The 24,499-nt window shown below is 35.7% G+C and overlaps 1 protein-coding gene across 2 annotated transcripts in view; it reads right to left on the minus strand.

Moving 5' to 3' along the window:
* LOC107586844 (solute carrier family 35 member F4-like) overlaps positions 1 to 24,499 on the minus strand; it is a 33,477-nt gene that overhangs the window by 3,281 nt on the left and 5,697 nt on the right. For both annotated transcript variants that reach the window (XR_001609399.1, XM_016274391.1), the window contains exons 2-6: positions 5,840 to 6,140; positions 4,510 to 4,729; positions 2,757 to 2,882; positions 2,470 to 2,662; positions 869 to 958 (exon numbers count right to left, since the gene is read on the minus strand). Coding sequence is in view for 1 of the 2 variants with exons in the window: in XM_016274391.1 (XP_016129877.1) it covers positions 869 to 958; positions 2,470 to 2,662; positions 2,757 to 2,882; positions 4,510 to 4,729; positions 5,840 to 6,140 (930 nt within the window). In the remaining variant the exon portion in view is untranslated. The remainder of the gene's footprint in view (positions 1 to 868; positions 959 to 2,469; positions 2,663 to 2,756; positions 2,883 to 4,509; positions 4,730 to 5,839; positions 6,141 to 24,499) is intronic.

The raw sequence follows: 24,499 nt of genomic DNA on the forward strand, positions 1-24,499 counted from the left end.
TATATATATATATATATATATATATATATGTGACCCTGGACCACAAAAACAGTCATAAGAGTACATTTATGGATAAACAAGATTTCCATTGATGTATGGTTTGTTACGATAGGACGATATTTGGCCGAGATACAACTATTTGAAAATCTGGAAGAAGGCTGAGAGATCTGCTCTGTTGTACTTTTAGGACGATTCTCACAAAGCCTGTCATAAACATGTCAGGGACTTATTTCACCCATAAATCTGAAGGAAAACTGATAATAAATTGGTTTTGCAAAAAGAGAATTATACCTATTTTTATTACTATTTTGTTGCCTTGTGACATTATTTTAATGTCAGTTAAGCACATTTTGCACACAAATCCTCATTACCCCAATGCAGGGGGGGGGGGGGAAATAATGTTTAAATAGTAAACATTATTAAAAATAATTTTTATAAAATATATTACAGAAAATATTTTCTTGCAATATGTTAAAAATACTGCATTATACTAATACAAATTTAATGAGAATCATCAACTATTATATACAAAATAATATAATAAATACAAATATATATATACATATAATACAATAAAATAAAATAAAAATGATTATTATGATGAAAATGACAACAAACCCTCAAAAGACCAAATTATGCTAATGAGAATTAGATAGATAGATAGATGATAGATAGATGATAGATGATAGAGAAAAAGGTAAAACTCACATACACACACACACACACACACACATATGTATATGTATATATATATATATATATATATATATATATATACATATATATATACACATACACAATATATATATATTTCAAATAGTAATAGTAATTTTCAAGTACTAATGACGTACAGCGTGGACTCACACACCTGCATTGCCTGGAACACTGAGTAACGTCCCAATGGATATGAGAATAGGATACGTGAGCACCACTCCTACATTGACCAGGATGTTAAATACTATGAGAGAGAGAGAGAGAGAGAGAGAGAGAGAGAGAGAGAGAGAGAGAGAGAGAGACAAAAACAGGAACTTTATGTTTTGGTTTGGCCATGTAGCATCTTTTGTCATTCAATCCTCTCTAAATCGCCAAATACACAGAAAACTTCACATAATTTGGACGAGTGACAAAAGTTAATGGATATCATATTATCCTTAAAACACCCAAGAGATACAGAGCTCCACTTCAGCTCAAATATACAGTAAATATAAGTGGATCTGTTAATATTATGCTCTACATAGACTGATGCAGCACATATTGGATATCTAAGAAATGCTACTTCGAGGTGTAAACTGATGATTCTAACCTGATTTCTCTCACTTACTAAGCACTTAAAGCACTCTTGGAAGCGTACTTAAGGGTTGTATTTGATCCACTACAACACTAACTCACATCTGAACAAACCGTCAGCATGATTTAACACCAGTACTTGTGTACAAACTAAAGGTTTTATTTATTTTTTATTTTTTTTCCACAGCTGGTTAGCATTTGCCATTTAGTACTGTAGATGGCGCAACATTACAGTGCCAAAAACATATTTTTCTTTTGTTTTTTAAACAAGTAATGGTAACACTTTAGTTATAGGGACCAATTCTCACTCTTAACTAGCTGTTTATAAGCATATTAATGTATTGGCTGATTATTAGTACTTATAAAGCACATGTTCTGCATGACCATATTCTACATCCCTAACCAATACCTAAACTTAACAACTACCTTACTAACTAGTAATAAGCAGCAAATTAAGAGTTTATTGAGGCAATTGTCATAGTTAATGGTTTGTTAATAATGAGAATTGGACCTTAAAATAAAGTGTGACCCAAGTAACATATTATAGACCATTGTTCAAAAATGATCTCTTGTGCTCAAGAAAGTTGCATTTATCTGATCAAAGATACAGTAGAATAGTAATATTGTGATGTATCCTTACAGTTTAAAATAACTATTGTATTTTTTATTTATGTATTTTAAAATGTAATGATCATATAAAATTATCATATAAAGCCATTATTCCAGTCTTCAGTGTCACACGATCCTTCAGAAATCATTCTAATATGCTAAGATGCTCAAGAAACATTTATTATTATTATTATCATTCTTGAAAACAACCGTGATACACGTTTTTAAGAATTTTTTGATGAATAGAAAGTTCAAAAGAACCAGATTTATTTTAAATAAAAAAACCTGAAACATTATAAATGTCTTGCATGCCACTTTTGACCAATTCAGTGCATCCTTTCTGAATAATAGTATTAAACTTAAAAGAAAAATCTTACTGACCCAATACAATTTTGAACAGTAGTGTACAGTATATCGCTAATATTTAATTTGACCATTTTACCACGCATTAAGTTTACCAGTGTTTGAAACAAATATATTTCAATAGATTACTGTAGATGTTATATATTATTTAAATACAATACATACATTTAAAGTAGGGCTGAAGAATCGGTTTCCATAATTTCACATTACCTAGCCAAAGGCCGGCCACCCCACAGAGGTAACCCCAGGGCAAAGAGGAGAGGGAACCCCAATGCTCCACTCTGGTGAAGTACAGGATGAGGGGAACGCAGGAGATAAAGATGAGATTGAAGAAGCCCATGGTGGAGAAGAAATGAGCAGCCTCGCCCAGATTAGCACTGCCGAGGAACATCTTAAACAGCACCTGAGTGGTTTTGCAGGAAAAGCATATCAATACTGAATGAGTCTTAATGGTCATCAAGGATCTTCTGGGAATTGTTATTTTCAGCTGCACTCACCTTGTAGAGGGCAGAAGTGGAGGCGGAGCCGACTGCTAAGGCCACACCCATAAAGGAATCCCCATGAAAACCATCAGCATAAGCCATCATCACAATGCCTGTGATAGCCATAATGGCAGCCACAATCTAAGAGGAAAGATTACAAAGACATTATGAATCAATAAGGTCTAATAAGCATTAAGGTTTATACCACAGCAAATATCAGTGTGCATCATTTAATTTTTGAGGTGGATAGCTGAAAATAAAAACACGTTTTCAAGGAGTAATAAGCAGATACTAAAAAAATCATGCATCCAGATCTGAGACATCAAGTGCAATGAAAGTCAAAAGTTTTGATGTATGCATAATAACAGCTTCTGGCAAAGCAAAGCTGTTTTTTACACTTGAACAAGAACAAATTCTCATTGACTCATTGTTGTGTGTTAGAAAATTGAGTGCCGCATCACTCGTTTCTTCTCCATAACCATCAATCTGCTGTTTAGATCCAATTTCATGAATCATTTGATATATCAACAGGTAGTGCTTTTTATGTAACTCATTACATAACTACTCAGCACATTCGCTATAACTAGATTCATTAATTTTAAGGCCTGTGAGTAAATGTAAAGGATGATATAATGTTAGCCAGTCACTGTCACAAAATACCCCCTGCCAGTGTGATCAGGACCCCAGAAAGTTTTTTAAAAACCAAAAGGGTTTATTTTGTGATAAGGATTAGCTGATTATACATTATCCTGATAATTAAAAGCCTACTTACCAAATAAAGCACAACAGCAAGCAATTTTTTGGGGTCTAAGGACATGTGTGAATAACAATCAAAATTTTGGCAAAATTTGTAATGTGCCATTTCAAATTCCCTGATCACAGCAGCAAAGCTTTGAGAAGCTTCTTGTTGCCCCAAATGAATGAAGTTCGACATGTATACTTACATTTTTCTGTTGTACAATGTGTACAGAGTTAATGAATGTACATACTTAAAGTACAAACCAATTAGGCCTATAACTTTTTGTTCTGAGTGTCTCCAGATGATTTAAATGACAAGTTCAAAAAGTAAGTTTTGGTAGCACTTTAATTTAGGCACCAATTCCCACTATTAACTAATTGCTTATTATATCATATTTCTCATATTACTAGCATATTTTTTAATACTTGTAAAGCACATATTTATGTCTTATTCTGCATGACCATATAATAGATTCCTTAATCCGACCCATACCTAAACCTAACAACTACCTTACTAACTTTTAATAAGCAGAAAATTAGAAGTTTGAGGCAAAAGTCATAGTAAATAGTTAATAGTGAGAATTGGTTCCCAAACTAAAATGTGACCTAAGATTTAAAAAAAAGTATAAAAAAATGAAGAGAGAATGCAACACAAACTCGAGGATTATAAGGAAATAATTTAGAGTTTATCCCATAAAGTTCCTGAGATATAAATATAAATGTAAACATTATAGTACCCGCTATGGTCAATTCTCATACATTTTGGAACAGAATTTCACTTGTATACAAAATTTCCAATTAAAAAAAGGCTTTTTGATCGGCTGTTGGCATCCATTTGTATTGATTCTGTAAGAATCTTAAAGCAAATATCATTTGTACCAAAGAAACTGTTTGCCAGAGTTCAACTTCAAACATAATCAAATGGTTGCTGAGGCAAAATGATTTTGGTACTTGAATCCCTAATAAATAAATGGACATGAAATACTGCAACTAGTTGAGTAATAATTAGGGTTATACATATTCCACCTACCCGCACACCCATGAAGCGATCCTTGAGGACAATCCACGACAAGAGGAAGACAAAGGCCTTGTGGCAGCAGTAGAGCGCTGAGACGTCTGTAGCGGTTAGTTTTCTCAGTGCTAACAGGTACAGGTAGTTAGTAAGCGTCCACAAGATGGAGAAAGGCGCCGTTCTCTTCAGAAACACCTTCAGAGACATTCCGTCCTCCCCAAACAACCGACTACATTCCCTACACAGTGAAATGAGAAAAAAATAAAGGTTTTTGTTGTTTGCTTGCTTTGATAATGCAGCACTATAGCCTACCAGTGGCTTAAAGGGTTAGTTCACCCAAAAATGAAAATTAGCCCACAAATTACTCACCCTCAAGTCATGCTAGCATTTAATTCATACGAAATTCATACACAATTGCCAACTCGTAAAATTATTTTTTATGAGATCGATTTGGAACTGTTCCTCATCCTCGTACTGAATTACCACTTGTCACTCTTTTACATACAGACTGAAATCTCCTTTAAAAAAGGATCCAAAAAGACAAATTAATAAGAAAAGTGGTCCTTATGGCATTGGTGCTTTTATATAGACACACAATATATTTGTGTGTGGAAACAAAAAATGTATCAAATGAGTTGCTCATGAGTTGAACTGAACTGTTTCTACTGACTCTTGCACTAAAGCAGAGTTTAACTCCCCAATCAAACCTGAAAAATCTAACCAAATTCTTCAGGATTGCAGGTCCCACTTTATATTAGATGACCTTAACTGTACTTATTTAAATGAATTATTTGATACAATTCACTTATTGTTTACATTCATGTTTTTACTTGCATGTAATTACATCTGTTATTAATTTCTGCAATTTCATTTATAATTACGCTGTTGACCCATTCTTTACACCTTAACCCACCCTTAAACCTACCCATACCACCAAACCTGTCCCTAACCTTACCTGTATCCCACCTCAATAGCAGCAAAAGTGTTTTGCAATACAATATCAACACAATAAGTACATTGTACTTATTTTTGATGTAAGTACAAAGTTAAGGCCACCTAATATAAAGTGGGACTGGATTACTTGATATTTAGGGATATTTGATACTTGATATTTAGGAAAATAACTCTGCATGACAGTTGCCCTCCAGGACTGGAGCTGTCCATTCTTGCTTTGGGGGAAGTTTCTCTGTAATATGTGACCAGTATGTTGCATTGGATAAAAGTGTTAGCTAAAGACAAATTAGTAAATGTTTAATTTTCACACGTTCGCTTCTATACTTCCTGCAAAATGTTCTGCTGTTCACATCACATCATAATAATCCACCAGATTCATTCATTCGGACTTTACCTGAATTTCTGAATGGGCGTCCGTTTTTCACTGGTGGTGGCCACATGCCCAGAATAGTAGAGGGGGAAGAAGAGAATGTTCCAGTTGGTGCTGAACCATGTGATGAAAAAGGGACAGGAAAAGGATTTGAACGTGAGCTGGACCACCTGTGTGGTGCCCACCCAGGACGAGGAGACACACAGCACTACCAGCAAACCCCCCAGCACCTTGAGCACTGTGTTGGCGCAGGTCTGGTATGCAGTGCCATTTCCACTTGTTTCACTGACTGGAGTCTCTGCATGTGATTCTGAGCCCTCCTCTCCTGCAACACACAGATCAGTATTGCACCATTACAGCACACATTATACTTCCTTGCCTCATTACATTCCAGGTAATAAAATTGGATTATGAAATCCCTCGTGTTTATTTTTATTCTTCTTCTGCACAGTTCTGCAGCTCCAACTGTGTTTAGCGTACATATTCTATTCATAGGATGATAAAACTTAGTCTAAAGACATGTTCGTATTCACATTTAAATGTTAGCATGTTAGCTAAATACATCACTTTAAAATGCATTATTATGAAAATGTAGGCTAATGATGGAGCATCAAGCACTGTTGTAATTTTTCTAGGAGGGATTTGAACCTGTGTTCTTTTGCAAACACACACGGGAATAGACATAATTTGTTTTTTTATACAGTACGAACTGTATTTTCTATCCTCTTTACTCTAAGCCTACCCTCATAGAAAACTTTCTGCTATTTTATATTTTCAAAAAACCTTAATTATGTATTATTTTATAAGCTTGTATAAACTGTATATTCTACCCCCTAACCCTAACCTTCACAGAGAACTTTCTGCATCAAGAGATTTTCGAAAAAAAAAAAAAAAAACAAACAAACAAAAAACTTAATTTAGTATGATTTATACGCTGTTTTGCTCACGGGGACCAGAAAAAAAAAAAAAAGAAAGAAACCCCCCCCCCAAAAAATTTTCCCCATAAGATAAAAAATTACTATACTTGTGGGGACATTTGGTCACTTTGGAACTTTTCATTACCCGATAGGACACACTTATAGTGTTATAAAAAAATGCAGGTGCTTACAGAGCTTTATTTCGATTTTTTAATACTTTGCATTTAAAATAAACTTCTATATGTCTGTTCAGTAGTCTCTATAACAGATTACACAGTTTAGTAATTGTTTTGCTTCTAATTAAGTGATAAAAAACAGTTGAAATTGTTGTACAAAATACGGTCCCACTTTATATTAAGTGGCCCTAGTACCTGTGTACTTACATAGTAACTAGATGTGTACGTATATGTAACCACAGTGTAAGTACACATAGGTACATAGTATCTAGAGCTGTAATATTTCTGTAACTACACACATGTAACAACCCTCTGAATAGTTTGTGTAAGTACAAATGTGTAACAGGACATATATAACTGCATTTTGTAACAACAAAATGTATAAGAGTAATTGGAACAATTTGATCCAGGGGGTGGAAATGGATAGGTTTAGGGATATGTAAAAGAAAGGAGTTGGATCTCAAGTTGGTGGAGTTGGTGCACCACTGTAATACCAGTGTACTTACATGGTAACTCCTCAGGAACTGCCCACTTAATATAAAGTGTAACATTCTGGACACCAACCACAATTTATATGTAAAGCCTAACTTACTGGCCACTGCTGTGTAACATCAGAGTAATTACATGGTAAATCAATAGGAATTGTTTACTTAATATAAAGTGTAACACTTTCTTTACCAAAACGTGTTGTTAGTGCTGTTACACATTTCTACTTTCATTACCAAAAAGTGTTGTTACCAATGTCCTGTTACACATTTGTATTTACACATAACATTCAGTGGTTTGTTACATATGTGTAGTTACACAAACATTACAGCTGTAGATACTATGTACCAATGTGTACTTACACTGTGGTTACATACTATGTACACATCTAGTTACTATGTAAGTACACAGGTATTAGGGCCACTTAATATAAAGTGGGACCCAAAATACACACTCATCTTTGCACCAATAAAATGTGCAACACTTTATGTTTTGCTAGCAAATTAAAATGTAATATTTATAATATTTAATTTACTAATATTTCATGAGTGCTGCCATGATGGATTCTAACTTCCTTTTGAATGCGGGTGTGTTTCCAAAAAGCATCGGTCACAAGTTCCATCGTTACCAATAGAGTTCAATGGAATTAACAACCATAGTCAGCTAACGATGGTTTTGGGAAACACACGCCTGGTCTCTTTAGGAACCCATGTTAAAATGGAGTAAAAAGAACAAGTGAATTATTTAAACAGAAACTTTTGTAATATTGCTGAAAATAAAAATGAGCACAGGGTTAAGCTGTGCTGTTGTTGGCTGCCACAACAACAGTTACAAACTGAAGGAATTCCTGGAAATTCCTTCATTTGAGCACCATCGACTTAAAATGTGAGTCTTCACTTGAGTCTACATCATATTAATCTGCAAAAACAAACCTTACCTGCACATCAAGTCTGAAAATCTCCCATCAGGCTAACCGTGTATTCAAAATCAAAAACAACTGCCAACCTCATCTACTGAATTGTGAATGGTCTTTTCTTTCTTTCTAACCTAGTACTCCTTCAACATTTGTTTTTACTATGTTTCTAACTATAATTTATCTAATCTTTTAAAGCTGTTCCTTAATTGCTTTCCAAGCACTAGTACACTCTAAAAAATGCTGGGTTAAATATAACCCAGCGCTGGGTTTAAAAGGGACAAACCCAGCTATTGGGTTGTTTTGACCCAGCGGTTGGGTTGTTTTGTCAAAACAACCCAATAGCTGGGTTTGTCCCTTTTTAACCCAGCATTTTTTAGAGTGTATTTACAGCAGGACATGCAAATACACTTGAATTCTGCTGTACTTACTTTCTGTTCTTACCTGCGGCATAACAAAAATGTTCTGTTCCTGTCTTTTATTTGGTCAAATACTGGGACACAGCATTACAGACTATTTTTAGACAGGGTTAAGAAATGCTAATCATGTGCTTTGTTGATGTGTTTTATTCATGAGAAATTCAGCAACACTTCCTCGTGCAGCTGCCCCTCAAGTTTCTCTGTGGTACGTACGGATGTATCGATCAGTAGCTGCGAGTGTCAGTTACCTGCAGGTGAAGCACTAAAGCCGGACAGCGTTTGAAATCTGCCTACGTCGCACAGACAAGCCTCTGTCAAAAATAGCTCCACAGGGTCATGGAGAAGCACAGAGACCATTCAGATATAGTGGGATATACATAGAAACTGGACACCACAGGGCGCCCACCAAAAAATCAGCCAATCAGAATACATTCTGTCTGTCATCAGTCATGACCTCCTTCATCGAAGCTGTACATACAACATCACACCTCAGTATGCTGAAGATAGATAGATAGATAGATAGATAGATAGATAGATAGATAGATAGATAGATAGATAGATAGAGAGACAGAGGATTGGTGGATGGGAGATTGAACAGAGGGGAAGAGCGCTAGTATCACAAAGCCAAGATCCGTTATGCTGTAGACTCAGAGTGATCAATTTACACTAGGCCAGGAATAAAAGATGACATGCGCTGGCCCATGGTCACTAGCATAGTGTGCTGGGTCAGCAAGCACGTCTACACACACACAGACACACACAGACACACTCACTCAAGCTCACAATCCTGTTATTAAGCCATGGATCTCGCCCTGACTGAAATACAGGGAACTAGACTTTATGGTGAAATTATGTTATGAAGATGTAAATGTAAATATTATGTTTAAAAATGGTTTAATTGACTGTGTTACTCGAGTTTTTATGGTTAATGTGTTTCGGGCAATGGTACACATAATGTGTTCACAAATAAATTCAAAAATGTGATTCATACATACAATGACTTGAATGCACCTTTCATATAGTGAGATGTCCTGGTATCATAATGTAGAAAAAAAACTTGTTAAAAGAATTAAATTCTTGAAAAGAAAAATGTTGCATATTTATTTGTTTCAGAAAAAGTAATTGAACAAAACTGGTTTTGATTTGTATTGTAATATTACCAAATGTTCGTCCACCAAACCAAGATCATGTGGTTCAACATGCAGAGGCCTGCAAAATGTAAAACAGGAAATTATATCATAGAGAGTACCTCTGCAGACCCTCTCGATTGTTTGTCAAGCCAAGTCTCTTAAAGTATATCATTTGTTGTTTTTATAACAAGGCAAGTTGAGGGGGCGTTTACACGACACTGTTTTGAACAAAAAATTAGAATTTATTTTTTGCGTTTTGGCCTTTCATTTACATGACAAAGGCATTTTGGGGGCAAACTGTAAATTCAAACTTTTAAAAACAGGTTTCAAAGTGCATGTAAATTAAACAAGGCCATGATTACTAATGTTAAAAGGTAAACCACAGACAGCGCAACACTAAGCATCACACCGCTTCCATCACAAACTACTATAAAACCAAGGTAATTTTGCCACTAGCACAAACTGCATAACTTTTTAATGTCTTGGGATGTTTTTTGTTTTTTAATCCCGGACGAGCCCCCATAAAACGATACTATTATCATCTTTTTTTGTAAATACAAAAACATTAAAACAGTGATGTCATGCACATATGTTCAGTCTATAGGTATGTGTTTCTTCTGTTTTTAGAACATCATTGTTGTGTAAACATACCCTTAGTTGTAATAATAATAATTGATGATATTGCAAACAAAAAATCCCGATTAAAAAAAAAATATTATTAATTATAAAATTATTGGACACTCACACATTCAAGAACTTGTAATTCAAGAAGTATTAAGAGTCATCAAATACAGTATAAAAGTTTTAATACACATAAAGGTTACATAAAGAATAATATACATTAATAACTTTTATTTATCATAGTCATTGACCTCTTTATATTCAACATTGCACTAATGTCTGATTTGATTCTAACTTTATAAAGGCTGGACATATTGGAAATTATGGTATGGTGTTCTTGTACTTTCCATGTGTTTGTCTTGTTGGCTTTTGAAAATCTAAGTATTCTACACTCTTAAAAATAAAGGTGCTTCACGATGCCATAGAAGAACCTTTTTGTCTAAATGGTTCCATAAAGAACCTTTAACATCTGAAGAACCTTTCTGTTTAACAAAAGGTTCTTTGGGGCGAAAGAAGGTTCTTCAGATTTTAAAAAGGTAAGAAAGAGATGGTTCTTTAAAGAACCTTTGACTGAATGGTTCTTTGTGGAACCAAAAATGGTTCTTCTATGGCATCGCTGTGAAGAGCCGTTTAAGCATCTTTATTTTTAAGAGTGTAATCGACAGCATTAGGAAAGGCCTGAACTAACCAAAGTCCTTGGATACTTCAATGAACAGAACACAAGACCCTGACCTCACTTTGCATTATTGATTGTTGCTTCATATGACTTTCACCTTTCAAACAAAAAGGTATGTAAATTCAATGTTTTTTAAAGAGCTGACAGTAAAGGAAACTGCCCAGGAGAAGCCACAAAACTGCATTAATATAATAAATCTAATTTCACCTCAACAATTTATTAAATAACTTCTAATCCACAAAGCTACCTGACCTTCTAATACTACAAGCCAATGTTCACACTAAACAAACATGAGCATGGCCACAGGTACCCTCAATAGGAAGGAACGTATTCATATATATATATATATATATATATATATATGACTATACTACATTATTTATATAAGTATATATAAGTGTTTATTTTATTTTTACAATTATATCACTGCTTTAATTTCACCACTTCAATTATACCTTTTTGTATTTCACTGAAATTAGTGTTAGTAAATTAGTTAAAATTAAATTAAAGTAAAACTGAGAATAGAAGAATAGTGAGAAAGTGAGAATAGAAAATAATACATTTAAAATACATATAGTCTCTCTATAGATATACATTTATAAACTGCATTTACTATATAATAATGCTATCAGAATCAGTTAAAATAAAGATACTGCAGTCTAACTCAAACTTGCATTGTAAAAATGCACAGTCCTTATAACATAAAGTTATAAGAAAAAGTTATGATTTTGTGACTCTAAGAAGTACGTCAGATATGAGCACCTTTGTCCTGTCTGATGCTGAGCAATTTCAGATTTTATTTTATTTTTTTGACACAGTTGCAGCTAAACCACAACTCAACTCACATGATGCCATTTTTAAAGTGAAAAAAAAAACGACCTGACAACTTTTTAGACATATTTTATACTGAAAAAGGGCCCCCACAGTGTGCACCCACACTGACAGACTTTTTATATCCTGCAGATTGGCTGGATAGCTTAACAACCTGCAGAAACCAACAATACCAGGGAACCGCAGGTCCAAGATGTGGAGGCACAGAAATGTCACATCAATGGTAAATCCCTGGTTTACCGCCCCTACATATTTTCACTGCACTGCACAAAATGCTATTGTTATTTTACAGCAGTGAGATTCATAAGCATCATTTTACAAGAAGGCATTTGGAACAGGAATTGGTAATATACACTGAATTATGATGAGCAGTTTGGTTGCTGACATATGTCAAGCAATGCTGCTAAAACTATTTTTCTTATTATTTCTTAATTATTTTATCAGTTTCCATGACCTCGTTATATTTGTACTTTTTGATGTCAAAAAGCAAATTCTGTCACCTTATGTCAGTCCAAAAAAAAATAAAAAATTCATATGGATGACATTTATAATGGTTTAATGGTGTTTTGCATCATTTTTATGCTTGAAAGTCTCAGAAAATAAAAGGCTTTGATATAGGTTTAAACTGAGGTAACAGCACCTAAAATTTACACTCTCCCTTACATATACAGGTCCATCTCAATAAATTAGAATGTCTTGGAAAAGTTCATTTATTTCAGTAATTCAACTCAAATTGTGAAACTCGTGTATTAAATAAATTCAATGCACACAGACTGAAGTAGTTTAAGTCTTTGGTTCTTTTAATTGTGATGATTTTGGCTCACATTTAACAAAAACCCACCAATTCACTATCTCAACAAATTAGAATACTTCATAAGACCAATAAAAAAAACTTTTTTAGTGAATTGTTGGCCTTCTGGAAAGTATGTTCATTTACAAAATCTTGATGTAGAAAAAAAACTTAAAAAATCAGAACCTGTAGAAGTAGTGTATTAGACAGCACCTTTCATTCATATGTATTTATGAACAGATCAAATAAAAATAAATCAGCAATTTATTATAGCAATTAGCTTGTTTGAGAAGAGCAACGCATGTATCAAAATTTAAATCAGATAATCAATGTAATCAATATAAATCAAGCATCAGTTATCAATGTATATCGAGCTACAGCTTCAGATCTGATAACAGTACAACCAGGAAGTTTTAAAAACTGTGATCAGAAACATCACACAATCCCATAATGCAAATGTGCTGTATGCTACCTGCTGCTACAACCAGAGTCAGCACCAAAACACTAGTGAAAAGTAATCAGACATCTCTTGTGTGGTAAAACCAGATATTTTCAACAGTATCCCTGAGGATGGAACTGTTCTTTTAAAACTTAACCAAACACAAACACACAGGCAAGAAACAGTATGATTAACACAATCTTAAATACAAAAACCTTCATTTTAACCACAGTCATTTTCAGAAATACAGCATAAATATAGATTAATAATGAAAATAAACACTGAAAACAAACCTTTGTACATACAGGTATTTATGAAGGGGTACCACTTTACTGAAATGTTTCAGTTGTTGACATTAGGTAACTACATCAGTTAGCATGAACTAACAATAATTCTACAACATGTATTAGTCTTAGTTAATGTTGTTTAACATTTACTAATGCATTTTTAACATTTAAACTGTATGTTAACATTAGTCAATGCACCGTGAACTAACATGAATAAACAATGAATTGTATTTTTGTAGAGTTAACAAATGGTAAAGTGTTACCCCTAAAAGACTACAATACAACAGCACCATGAAACCGGAATTGTACTTAAATAAACAAACAGTATCATCATTAAATAAAATGTAATTTAATATCGACAGTGTGATATAAACTGCTGAGGTGAGATTACGGCTCCTTTTCTGCTTGGTTGCAAACACACAAACTTTTGGAAACGAACACACACACACACACACACACACACACACACACATAAATCAGATGCACACACACACACACTCAACACATTTCACACCATACTAACTTACAAACTTTATTGTACATATCTCTATTTTTCACTTACTTACATCATCTTTCTTACATCTTTAAAACACAGACTAGTTTAGCTATCTAAATGAGCAAACTTCTATCATTTTCATAAAAAAGTTAATTATAATTACTAGGCTAATTATAATACTAGTCTATAACTAGACTACACTAACTCAAGAACTTTAAAAGAACGTTTTCTCAGATTAGCACATTTCTGGGGACAAATTTGTACTTTACATGTAATTAAAACCACAAAAACATTGTGTTTTACCTTCAGAGATGGGGCAGGTGAGCACCTGGGCGCTATAGGAGCTGAGAGGGGCCACTCGGGCCGAGTGTTTCTTCATCCTCTCCTCCTTCCTTGGGAGTCCTGAGCTTTTGGAAATATGTGTGTGTGTGTGTGTATGAGTGGACCGGCTCACCTCCTCCGACAAACCCACTTCATCCCCACGCGCATCTCTCCTGTCACTCCCACAGTCTTTTTCTGGTTCCTCTTGATATCTTTTACTTTGCTCTTCTCCTGCTGTTACTTCTCTCTTTCTGCTAAGTGACAAATTTACTTCTCTTTCTCTCTGGCTCACACACACTCTCAGTGTGGCACATATAATTGTACAGTCGTGCTCTAGTGTAGATGTTGCACTGTCATGCTGCTATCGTGCGTCTCCTAGGGAGACTGAGCTTCAAGTGTGTGTGGAATGCAATCATCCCCTTCATATCTCTCTCCCTCTGTTTCTCTCTCTCTCTCTCTCTTTCTCTCTCCCTGTCCCCGCCTCTTCTCCTGCTCAGAGTATCCTTTGCTGTGTTTGGAAGGTAACCAAGCAGCTCGGGCTAATTATGCTGCATAGGCCCCTCTCCCCTTTTTCTCTTTCTCCTCATTGTTCTTTTTGCTTTTCCAATCTGCCATTTTTCCAATCAGTTCCATCTCTGCCACATGAGATTGATGAGGCAGTATGATAAAGATGAGTTATTTAGTAGAGTAAGAAAGTAGCTTTTTTCTTTTTCTTGCTCTCTCTCCTTGCCCAATCATGCTCTTTCCTTCTTTCATCAGCACTTGTGCTCCACTTGAAGGCCCTTCACTGCTCGCTTTAGCAGAGGTCTTGTCTTGCTGTCTGAGTCTCTGTAGCATTATACTAATAAAACCGAGTACATAGCCTTGGGGGACTCCATAAAAAGTCTTGTCTCTGAAAATTCTGTGCGTTCCTGGATGAAATGATACAATATCTCCTGTTAATCACTCAAAGTGTCAGGAAGTGGGAGTCTGGGAACTGTACTTTTGTTTAAGTGGGAATTGCTTTTAGGATACTGATAGTTGATGTTTAGCAATACATTTGGACAAAATGATAATTCTGTAATCTTTTACTTGGCCTATTTGGTCTGTCTTCCTGCGGAACACAAAAGAACACTATACTTCTCCATATTATTAAAGACACAGTGACCATAATCACTATGACTTTCTTCTTTCCGTGGAATACAAAAGAAGAAATTCTGCAGAATGTCAGAGCTGTCCTATATACAACAAACACAACAAACACTGATCTGGGTTAATCAGAACTAAAACTAAAGGTGTGTCTCAATTTGTGTACTTTTACACTATTCCATGCTATTTTGTAGTATAAATAGTGCAAGTAAAAGTGCAACAAAAAGTGCACTTCAAATACCAGGATGATGCACTTATTTAACTGAAAAAGTATGTTGGACACTTCATGCAGCATATACATATATAAATACATATATTATCAGTGTATAGTTCATCATTTGGGACACAACATAAACATTTTCGTTAAAGTCCCCCTGTAGTGAAAATCAAGTTTTTTATGTTGTTTATCTGTGTGGTGTTTTTAATATGCTTTTAGACAAACCATGTGCCAATCCATTAATCAACACCATTGCGGAGTATTTTCTCCTTAAAAGTGTAGTTTCCCAATGGCACTCCCAGAAATGTGGTTTGAAACAGCCCTAGGTTTGCTATGTCACAAACCAATAACCAATCACGTCAAGGGATCGATTCCTATCACAAGCATGCAAAATATACCAATACCAGCACAAAACCAAAAATAAATTAGACCAAAAAACCCATGAGGCCGTGGTTTAATGTAAATTTAGAACCGCTAACTTGCATTATAACCCGCGGCAACAGTGTAAAAGTAGCCCGGAGTCAGACACACCTCTCCCGCATCGGCGTCTGCACTTCAAACGCGTATGTATGCTCGCGGGCGCGAATTAAGAATCACAAACGGCTGTATTCGAGTCTTCAAGGCATTTTGAGGACACAACATCATCAAGTAAGTAACGTTAACGAATATTACAGTATTCACTGTAGTTGTCCGCTAGTAAAAACATAGTTTTATCAGTCATTATCCGTGTATGCCATTGTTTTGCGTTTACTACATTTCAGTGAATCAGGAGGCTGGTGTGAGCGAGTGGAGGCGGGGCTAATTTGCATATTCATAGATCAGCGTATAGTAAATGAGGCAAGGGTGTGCATTACATTGCATTCAAGCTATTTTAAGGCACGAGAAAATTATTTTCACAAGAAAAAACATTTAAATATGTCATTTTGATTATCAAAGATAAGTTTTAAGGGATAAAATATTTGACTACAGGGGGACTTTAACAAAAACATTTTTATAATAATAATAAAAACTAGCATAGTTTTATTTAGCATAGTAAAATTTGAGAGTTCACCAAAAAGCCCATTCAAACCAAGACAATTTTTCTGCTTTTGTCAACTGTTTTTTTTAGGCATTGGTCTAAACAAATGAATCATATGCAAAAATCAGACCAAAACATTCATAATTATAACTTTTAATCTCATAATTATGATTATGAGGAAAAAAATAACAATGCAAAACATTTGTGTTGGTGTGAACAGGCATTTATGTAGATTTAAAATTTTTGTATGTTTTTCACACAAGCTATGGAATGGTTTTGTGGACACTATATGCTTTTGCTTTAGGAAAGGAGCAGCTTCAACATTTAACAAAGTATCTCCTTTTATGTTCCTTAAAAAAGGTTTGAAATGTCATAAATGATGCTTGTGAGAATTTATTTTTATGTTTTGGTGAACTATTCCATAAAAGTTGCTTTATTGTGTGAGCTGTGCTGTGCTGGGATTTTATCGGACTAAAGGGAGTCTTTAAATCACAGACCAATTCAAGTATCGAGTACCCCTTTAGTAGGCCTGCCTGGTCAGAGCAGGGTGTATTACACCCTGTCTGCGGTTTTCATGGCCTTGGATTTAATACGTCTCAATGATGCTTGTTCCAGTGGTCCCAGCCATGCATTCGATTAGCGAAACACCAACACACACCTACATCTGTTTCTTCCCATTTCACACAACCTTACACAAAATAAAGCTTTCTGCCTCTCATTCATTCACATTGGCTTGATTTAACACCACACACACAAACACATACTGCATTGTGGTCCACCGCATACTCCTGAATTCAAATGAAGCGTGTTTGCTTAGCCAGCATTTATTATGGCAAATTTGTAGCAGGTTTTTATGAGGAGTCAGATTTCTAGGATGAGCTCAGAGATTTTCACCCAACAGCAGTTCTGGTTGTACTATGCCAGGAAATGTACCTCACTGCCACTGTGTTTATTTCCTCCTTGAACAAACATGTTTGATTTTCAATCCTCAACTCCTAATCCTAATGTTACAGAAAGCTTCCTACATTTTCGTAAATTGATGTTTATATATATTATTAAATCTGTGTGTGTGTGTGTGTCTCTCTCTCTCTCTCTCTATATATATATATATACATACATACATGATTAAGTCATTTTACTCGAGTAGACCACTGGCTGGCAACCACAACCACACACACCCACATAACTGCCATTAACTCAAGTGATTGTTCTGTTTCCTAACACCTGACCTACTGCTTCAATCTCATTTGGAAATCATTTTTAAAAATTCTACATTTGGATCCAGTATGGTTCCATTACTGACAAAAATATCCAGGCTGTGACTTGGGACAAAGGACAATGAACTGAGAGTTGACTATAAAGACAATGGTCCTAAAATGTATTTGGGCATTAAAGCCACCATTAAAATATCTGGATTTTACTGCATTCTGTGCATGCATCATTGCATCTGGAAACAAAATGATGCTGGAACTTTACTGGGTCTAACTTCACTTTTCTCATTTTTGTAATAACTGCTCCCAAGGGGATTTTTAGTGGATGTATGAAGTCAATTCCCCTTCAGTTCACACAGGTGTCCTATCAGAGTAACAGCAGGTGTAGTACAAAGAATTATGGTCATGTTCCACTAAGTTACACAACTCTAAAATGCCTAAATGCACCTCTATTCAAAAGAGTTTGGTAACAAAATATATAATTTAAAATAACTGCATTCTAATTTAATCTATTTAAAAATGTAATTCATTCTTCTGATGCGAAGCTGAATTTTCAGCATCATTACTCCAGAAATCATTCTAATATGCTGATTTGGTGCTCAAAACTACAAACCCAATTCCAAAAAAGTTGGGACACTGTACGAATTGTGAGTAAAAAAGTTATTATCAATGTCAAAAATATATTTTTTGTGGAAACCATTATACATTTTATGTATAAAGATTATTTGATGAATAGAAAAAAAACAGCATTTATTCATAATAGATTTTATTTTTATCAGTGTAAAAGTCTTTACTGTTAATTGATCAATTTAATGCAGTCTCTTGCTGAAAAAAATATTAATTTCTTTATAACTTTAAAAACATTTTGAACAGTGTAGTTAAATTTATAACTCAAAAGAAACTTACAGTGGAACTTTATTTCTATCATAAAGGTCCAAATACTTTTTAGATCCACTGTAATATAATTTAACATAAATGTTTTATTGGCCCATGAGTTGTTTCTTTACACATACACAGAAAGTATCACGTATATCAATATCTTTCCTGTGTGCACATATATACAGCTCTTCACAACCATAAAATATAAACCCCAGCCGTGCAAAGAAAGACAGAAATATTGAAAGACAGATTAATATTTCCGCAGTTGAAATATAAGCTTATATTACATATTCACACACACTAGATGATGGATTTTGTGTCAAGATATTTTGTGATGCCAAGAAGAAAATTAAACCACAGCCTTTTTAATGACTTAACTTTTCTCTTGCTGATATATTATTAAAATATTGCAGACACTAAACTATAATCAACTCCTCCTGTACGGAAAATTAAAAGAGCACAACTATGGACCTATACTGAGTAGTGGTTTTATTTTCAACCTCTTTTTCAAACAGACACCTGCCATTCAAGATGCCTGTTGTTTCATCCCAGTGTTCCCCTCCTATTGCGTCCTGCCATAGCAACGCCTGGCCCTTGTGTTCCACCTTCGACGCTGCCATCGCGGCCCCATTCAGAACCTTTGTCATTTAGATCAGTGCCATGTTCCTCCACCATTGTCCACAGACCTGCCGCATCCTTTATGTGCGTCTATTAGCTGCGTTCTACAAGACGTGAGCGAGACGAGAGGCTAATAGTGCACCTACATGATATGAGTGTTACACACACGTCATAACCAATTTGTCAAAACCCCATAAAAGACTTACAAGAGTGGAGGAGCTGTGTGATTTGCATAAATATGAACTTTGTTGTCTTTATTGCTTTCGAATCATGATTACGTTTTGAAAATAAATTCTAAAGGTCAGGCTACAGGGGGTTGGACACAACCTGGTCTTTTCTGTTAACAAATACGGAAGCCCATTTCTGCTGCATAAGAAAGAAAGTCGTGCTTTGGTGAATCTAAATTATGACATAGAAAGTCATAGTTGTGATATATCAAAATGAAATATGAGATACTAAGTCATAATGAGATAAAAAAAAGACAAAGTCAAAATTATGGCTAAAATGTCAGAAATTCAAAGTCAAAATTATAAGATGTTAAGTCATACTTTTGACATAATTGTATGCAATAATTTTGACTTTTATCTCATAATTATGATTCAGTATCTCATAATTACACTGTAAAAATGGTATGATCATTAAGTCACGACAACATGTTTTACATTACTTTAAATAATCAAAGTTAAGAAATTTTTAATTTTTACATTTTTTTTTTATAAGTTCTACAAGATTCAACTGATGTTTTTAAGTCAGTTTAATGCAATTTAAGTTGAAATGAATTATACAGCTAAATTAATTGTACTTAAAAATTTAAGGCAGCAACTTTTTAAAATGTATTTATTTTTATATATTTTATTTACGATATACACTGTATACACATTATTTATTTATTTACAGTTAGTATCTCATTTTTTTTCAAATAATTTCTTATGTGGCAGAAATAGGCTTCCATAAGCACATTTTAACATCAACTAATTTATTGATCAAGTTTTCCAGCAGCCCCTCACTGCAGAACACAAGATCCAGGGGGCATGGCTGGATCTACATCTAGGGGGTGGAGATTGGTAGGTTTAGGGGTGGAGATGGGTGGGTTTAGGGATCAGGGGGTGGAGACGGGTAGGTTTAGGTGTATGTAAGGTGGGAGCAGTTGGATCTGGATCTGGATCTGCAGTGAGGACCATCTCAAGTTTTCAGATAATTTGTTATCAAAACATCTTGTGGTTTGAAGCAGTGAATTGGATGTGGAGGTCAATGTTCCGCTGGTTAGTTTTAGCACTTAAGCTCTTCTGGTAGATGCTTTAACTAAAATGTTTTTGTAAATAAGTGCCATGAGCAAAGTTGGCCATGTCCAAGTTGTTACTTTTAGGGCTGCACATATTGGAATGCTTACAGTTAGCTTTCCTGTATAATAGAGCTCTTTAGAACCACTGTAAAATGAGAAGAGTGACACCTTTTGGCCAGGCAAAGGGGTTGCAGCTCCTCTATGAACTCAAACCTTATGATTTGTTGTTGCCAGACAGTCATTCCCCAACCCTAATGCTAAACATATATGATCCTTGGTAGCAGCAAATGTGCACACGATCAATATTTAAACCGTAAATGTGTGTGTGTGTGTGTGTGTGTGTGTGTGTGTGATTCAGCATTCTGAGTAAGTGGGATTATGACTATATCATCATGAATCAATGAAAGAGTGCAGAGATATATGTCAAATGACCAGATGGGGGCAGCACAGGAGTGCACAGAAAGTATAAAGGTATTATATATTCGATGCAGCATATAAACACGTTTCCTCCAATTACAAACAAGTCACAAATACTGACGAGAGATTTACTCAGGCTGAAAGGTTTCGTGATAATTATTAATATCATAATCCCAACAATTATAACACCAATAAACCCTGTAGGAAATCCAAAACCTGGAGAAGTTCAAAAGTTTGGAAACGCCCCAGGCAAAGTGGGGTTTTGGACAACATCAGCAGAAATCAATATTATTTTGTGATGACTTTTTGTTAATAAAGGACAACACGAATTATGCAAACATTTATTAAATAAAAAATGAATTTAATGTGATAGTTAGCTTAATATATATATGTTTCACAACCAGGAAAGTCTCTCTCTCTCTCTCTCTCTCTCTCTCTCTCTCTCTCTCTCTCTGTATGGTATAAACAACAACTGAAATAAAAACTTTTTAAATAACTACAATAACTAAAACTATAAAAATGAACAAAAACTGTATAGACGTATTTACAAAAATAAAGCTAATACAAATGTCATATTCAATGTCAATACTTTAATTAAAATTAAAAAGAAAATGTAATAGAAAAATATTAGTAAACTATAATAGCATCTCAATGATACTAAAAATAATGCTGACTTGAAGTGTGAACATTATTTTTTGTTTGGGTTAATGATTCAGGAACGATTACTTGTGTTAGCTGTCTGTTCTGAAGTCTGTAAAGCTTCCAAGTGAGACTACATTTACATTGAATCATTTAGCAGACACTTTTATCCAAAGCTACTTACAAATGAGGAGAACAACAGAAGCAATTAGACGAACGAGAGAGCAACAGTATACTGTGTAAGTGCAGTAAGTGCTGTGACAAGTCTCAGTTAGTCTAGCACAGTACACAGCTAGGTTTTTTTTAATAGAATGGAATAGAATAGAACAGAATATAATAGAATAGGTAAGTGCTAGTATTAGTTCGTCAGGTGCTGGCGAAAAAGATGTGTCTATAGACGTTTTTTGAAAATGGCCAAAGACTCAGCTGTTGGAATTGAGATCGGGAGGTCATTCCACCAGCTGGGCACAGTCCAGGAAAAGGTCCGTGAGAGTGATTTTGTGCCTCTTTGGGATGGCACCACAAGACGTCATTCACTTGCAGAACGCAAGCTTCTGGAGGGCGCATAAGTTTGAACTAGCGAGTTTAGGTATATTGGTGCAGCGCCAGTTGTTGTCTTGTAGGCAAACATCAGTACCTTGAATTTGATGCGAGCAGCTACTGGTAGCCAGTGTAAACTGATGAAGAGAGGTGTAACGTGAGCTTTTTTCGGCTTTTTCACTCTTGCTGCTGCATTCTGGATCAGTTGCAGAGGCTTGATAGTACATGCGGGATGGCCCACCAAGAGAGCATTACAATAGTCCAGTCTGGAGAGAACAAGAGCTTGGACAAGGAGTTGTGCAGCTTGCTCTGATAGGAAGAGTCTAATCTTCCTAATGTTATATAAGGCAAATCTGTAGGACCAGGCCGTTGTAGCAATATGGTCTGTGAAGCTTAACTGCTCATCCATCACAACTCCAAGGTTCCTGGCTGTCCTGGAAGGAGTTATAGTTGACGAACCCAGCTGTATAGAGAAGTTGTGATGAAGTGCTGGGTTGGCTGAGACTACGAGCAGTTCTGTCTTAGCAAGGTTGAGTTGAAGGTGATGGTCCTTTATCCAGCTAGAAACGTCTCTCAGACATCTCAGATTGGTTGTTGTCCAGGAGGTTGTACTGTGCAAGGAACACAGAGAGTTGGTTGAACACACAACTCGCTCAAGTTTCTTTGCAATGAAGGGAAGAAGGGATACCAGTCTGTAGTTTTCTAAAAGTGCTGGATTTTTATTTATTAAGAATATTGCAAAGCCATCAGCTGTAAGAGTTGAAGAAGGTGGAGGGGGAGGAAGACAGAGAAGAGAAAGTTTTGTAAAGTGTGCGAGAGTCAGAACAGTTGTTAATTTTGTTGTGGTAGTATGTTGTTTTAGCAGTGGAGACATTTGCAGAGAAGGAAGAGAGGAGTGACTGATACACACTAAGGTCGGTTGAGTTTTTTTATTTTAGCCATTTCCTCTCTGCAGCCCTGAGTCTAGAGCGATGTTCACAGAGAACATCAGACAGCCAGGGGGCAGAGGGGGTAGTACGTGCTGGTCTGGATGAAAGGGGGCAAAAGTTGTCTAAGCAAGATGTTAGACTGGAGCAGAGAGTGTCAGTAGCACTGTTTGTATTCAGTGCTGAAAAATAAAAGGGTGAAGGAAGAGGATGAAACCATAGAGGATATGCGAGAGGGAGAGAGTGAGCGCAGGTTACGCCGAAAGGTGACCTGCGGAGGAGTGTGTGCTATGTCAGTAGTTAGTGTGAGGTTAGAAGTGATGAGGAAGTGGTCTGAGGTGTGTAATGGAGTAACAAAAGTGTTGTCAGTGGAGCAATAGCGTGTGTAGATGAGGTCCAGTTGGTTACCAGATTTGTGAGTAGCCGTAATAGACACTCGCTTGAGATCAAATGAGGCGAGCAGAGTTTTGAAGTCTGCAGCCTGGGGGTTTTCTAGGTGGATGTTGAAGTCACCGAGCAGTACCAGAGGAGTACCGTCCTCAGGAAAGTTTGGTAGTAACACATCTAACTCCTCCAAAAAGTTATCCAGTTGACCTGGGGGATGATAAACAACTACAAAGTGGATTTTAACAGGGTGGGTAATAGTAATTGCATGTGATTCAAATTAACTGTTGCCTGTAATAGATGGTAGAAGATCACATTTCCATTCATTTGAGATAAGTAGACCAGTACCTCCACCCCTCCCAATCGCGCAAGGGGTGTGGGAAAAAGTTAAATTAGTGGAGAGGGCTGCAGGGGTGGCAGTGTTTTCGGGTTTGATCCAAGTCTCAGTTAGGGCCATGAGGTTGAGACCGGAATGAGTAGCAACAGAATAAATCAATTATGCTTTGTTTACAGCAGACTGGCAGTTCCAGAGAGCAAATGGAATAGAGAGTGAAGTAATAGAGGACATAGGGACAGGCCGTAGATTATTAGGATTGGCCTGCCTCCAACATACAGTGTGTGCGTTCCAAGTGTTAGTAGTAATAGTAGAGATTTGAAAGCACATAGTGAGTACAATTGTCTAAACAAGTATATGAGAACAAGCTGTACAAAAAGTAAAGAAAGGGGACAAAAGCAATACTCAAGTGCCTTGTCGGTGTCCAGTTGGGAGTTGGGCAGGTAGAGTCGATGGTCTTTACACTCATCGGTCTTCACACTGCCGCGGTGAACTAACCAATTTTACACTCGCCTTATTACTCATTATTGAAGTCAGCTGGCTACGCAACTAGACTACAGTTAACAGCATCTCTCTGGCTAAGTAGATG

Source organism: Sinocyclocheilus grahami, unplaced genomic scaffold (assembly GCF_001515645.1).
Source record: "Sinocyclocheilus grahami isolate Dianchi unplaced genomic scaffold, SAMN03320097.WGS_v1.1 scaffold86.1, whole genome shotgun sequence".
NCBI classification, from domain to species: domain Eukaryota; kingdom Metazoa; phylum Chordata; class Actinopteri; order Cypriniformes; family Cyprinidae; genus Sinocyclocheilus; species Sinocyclocheilus grahami.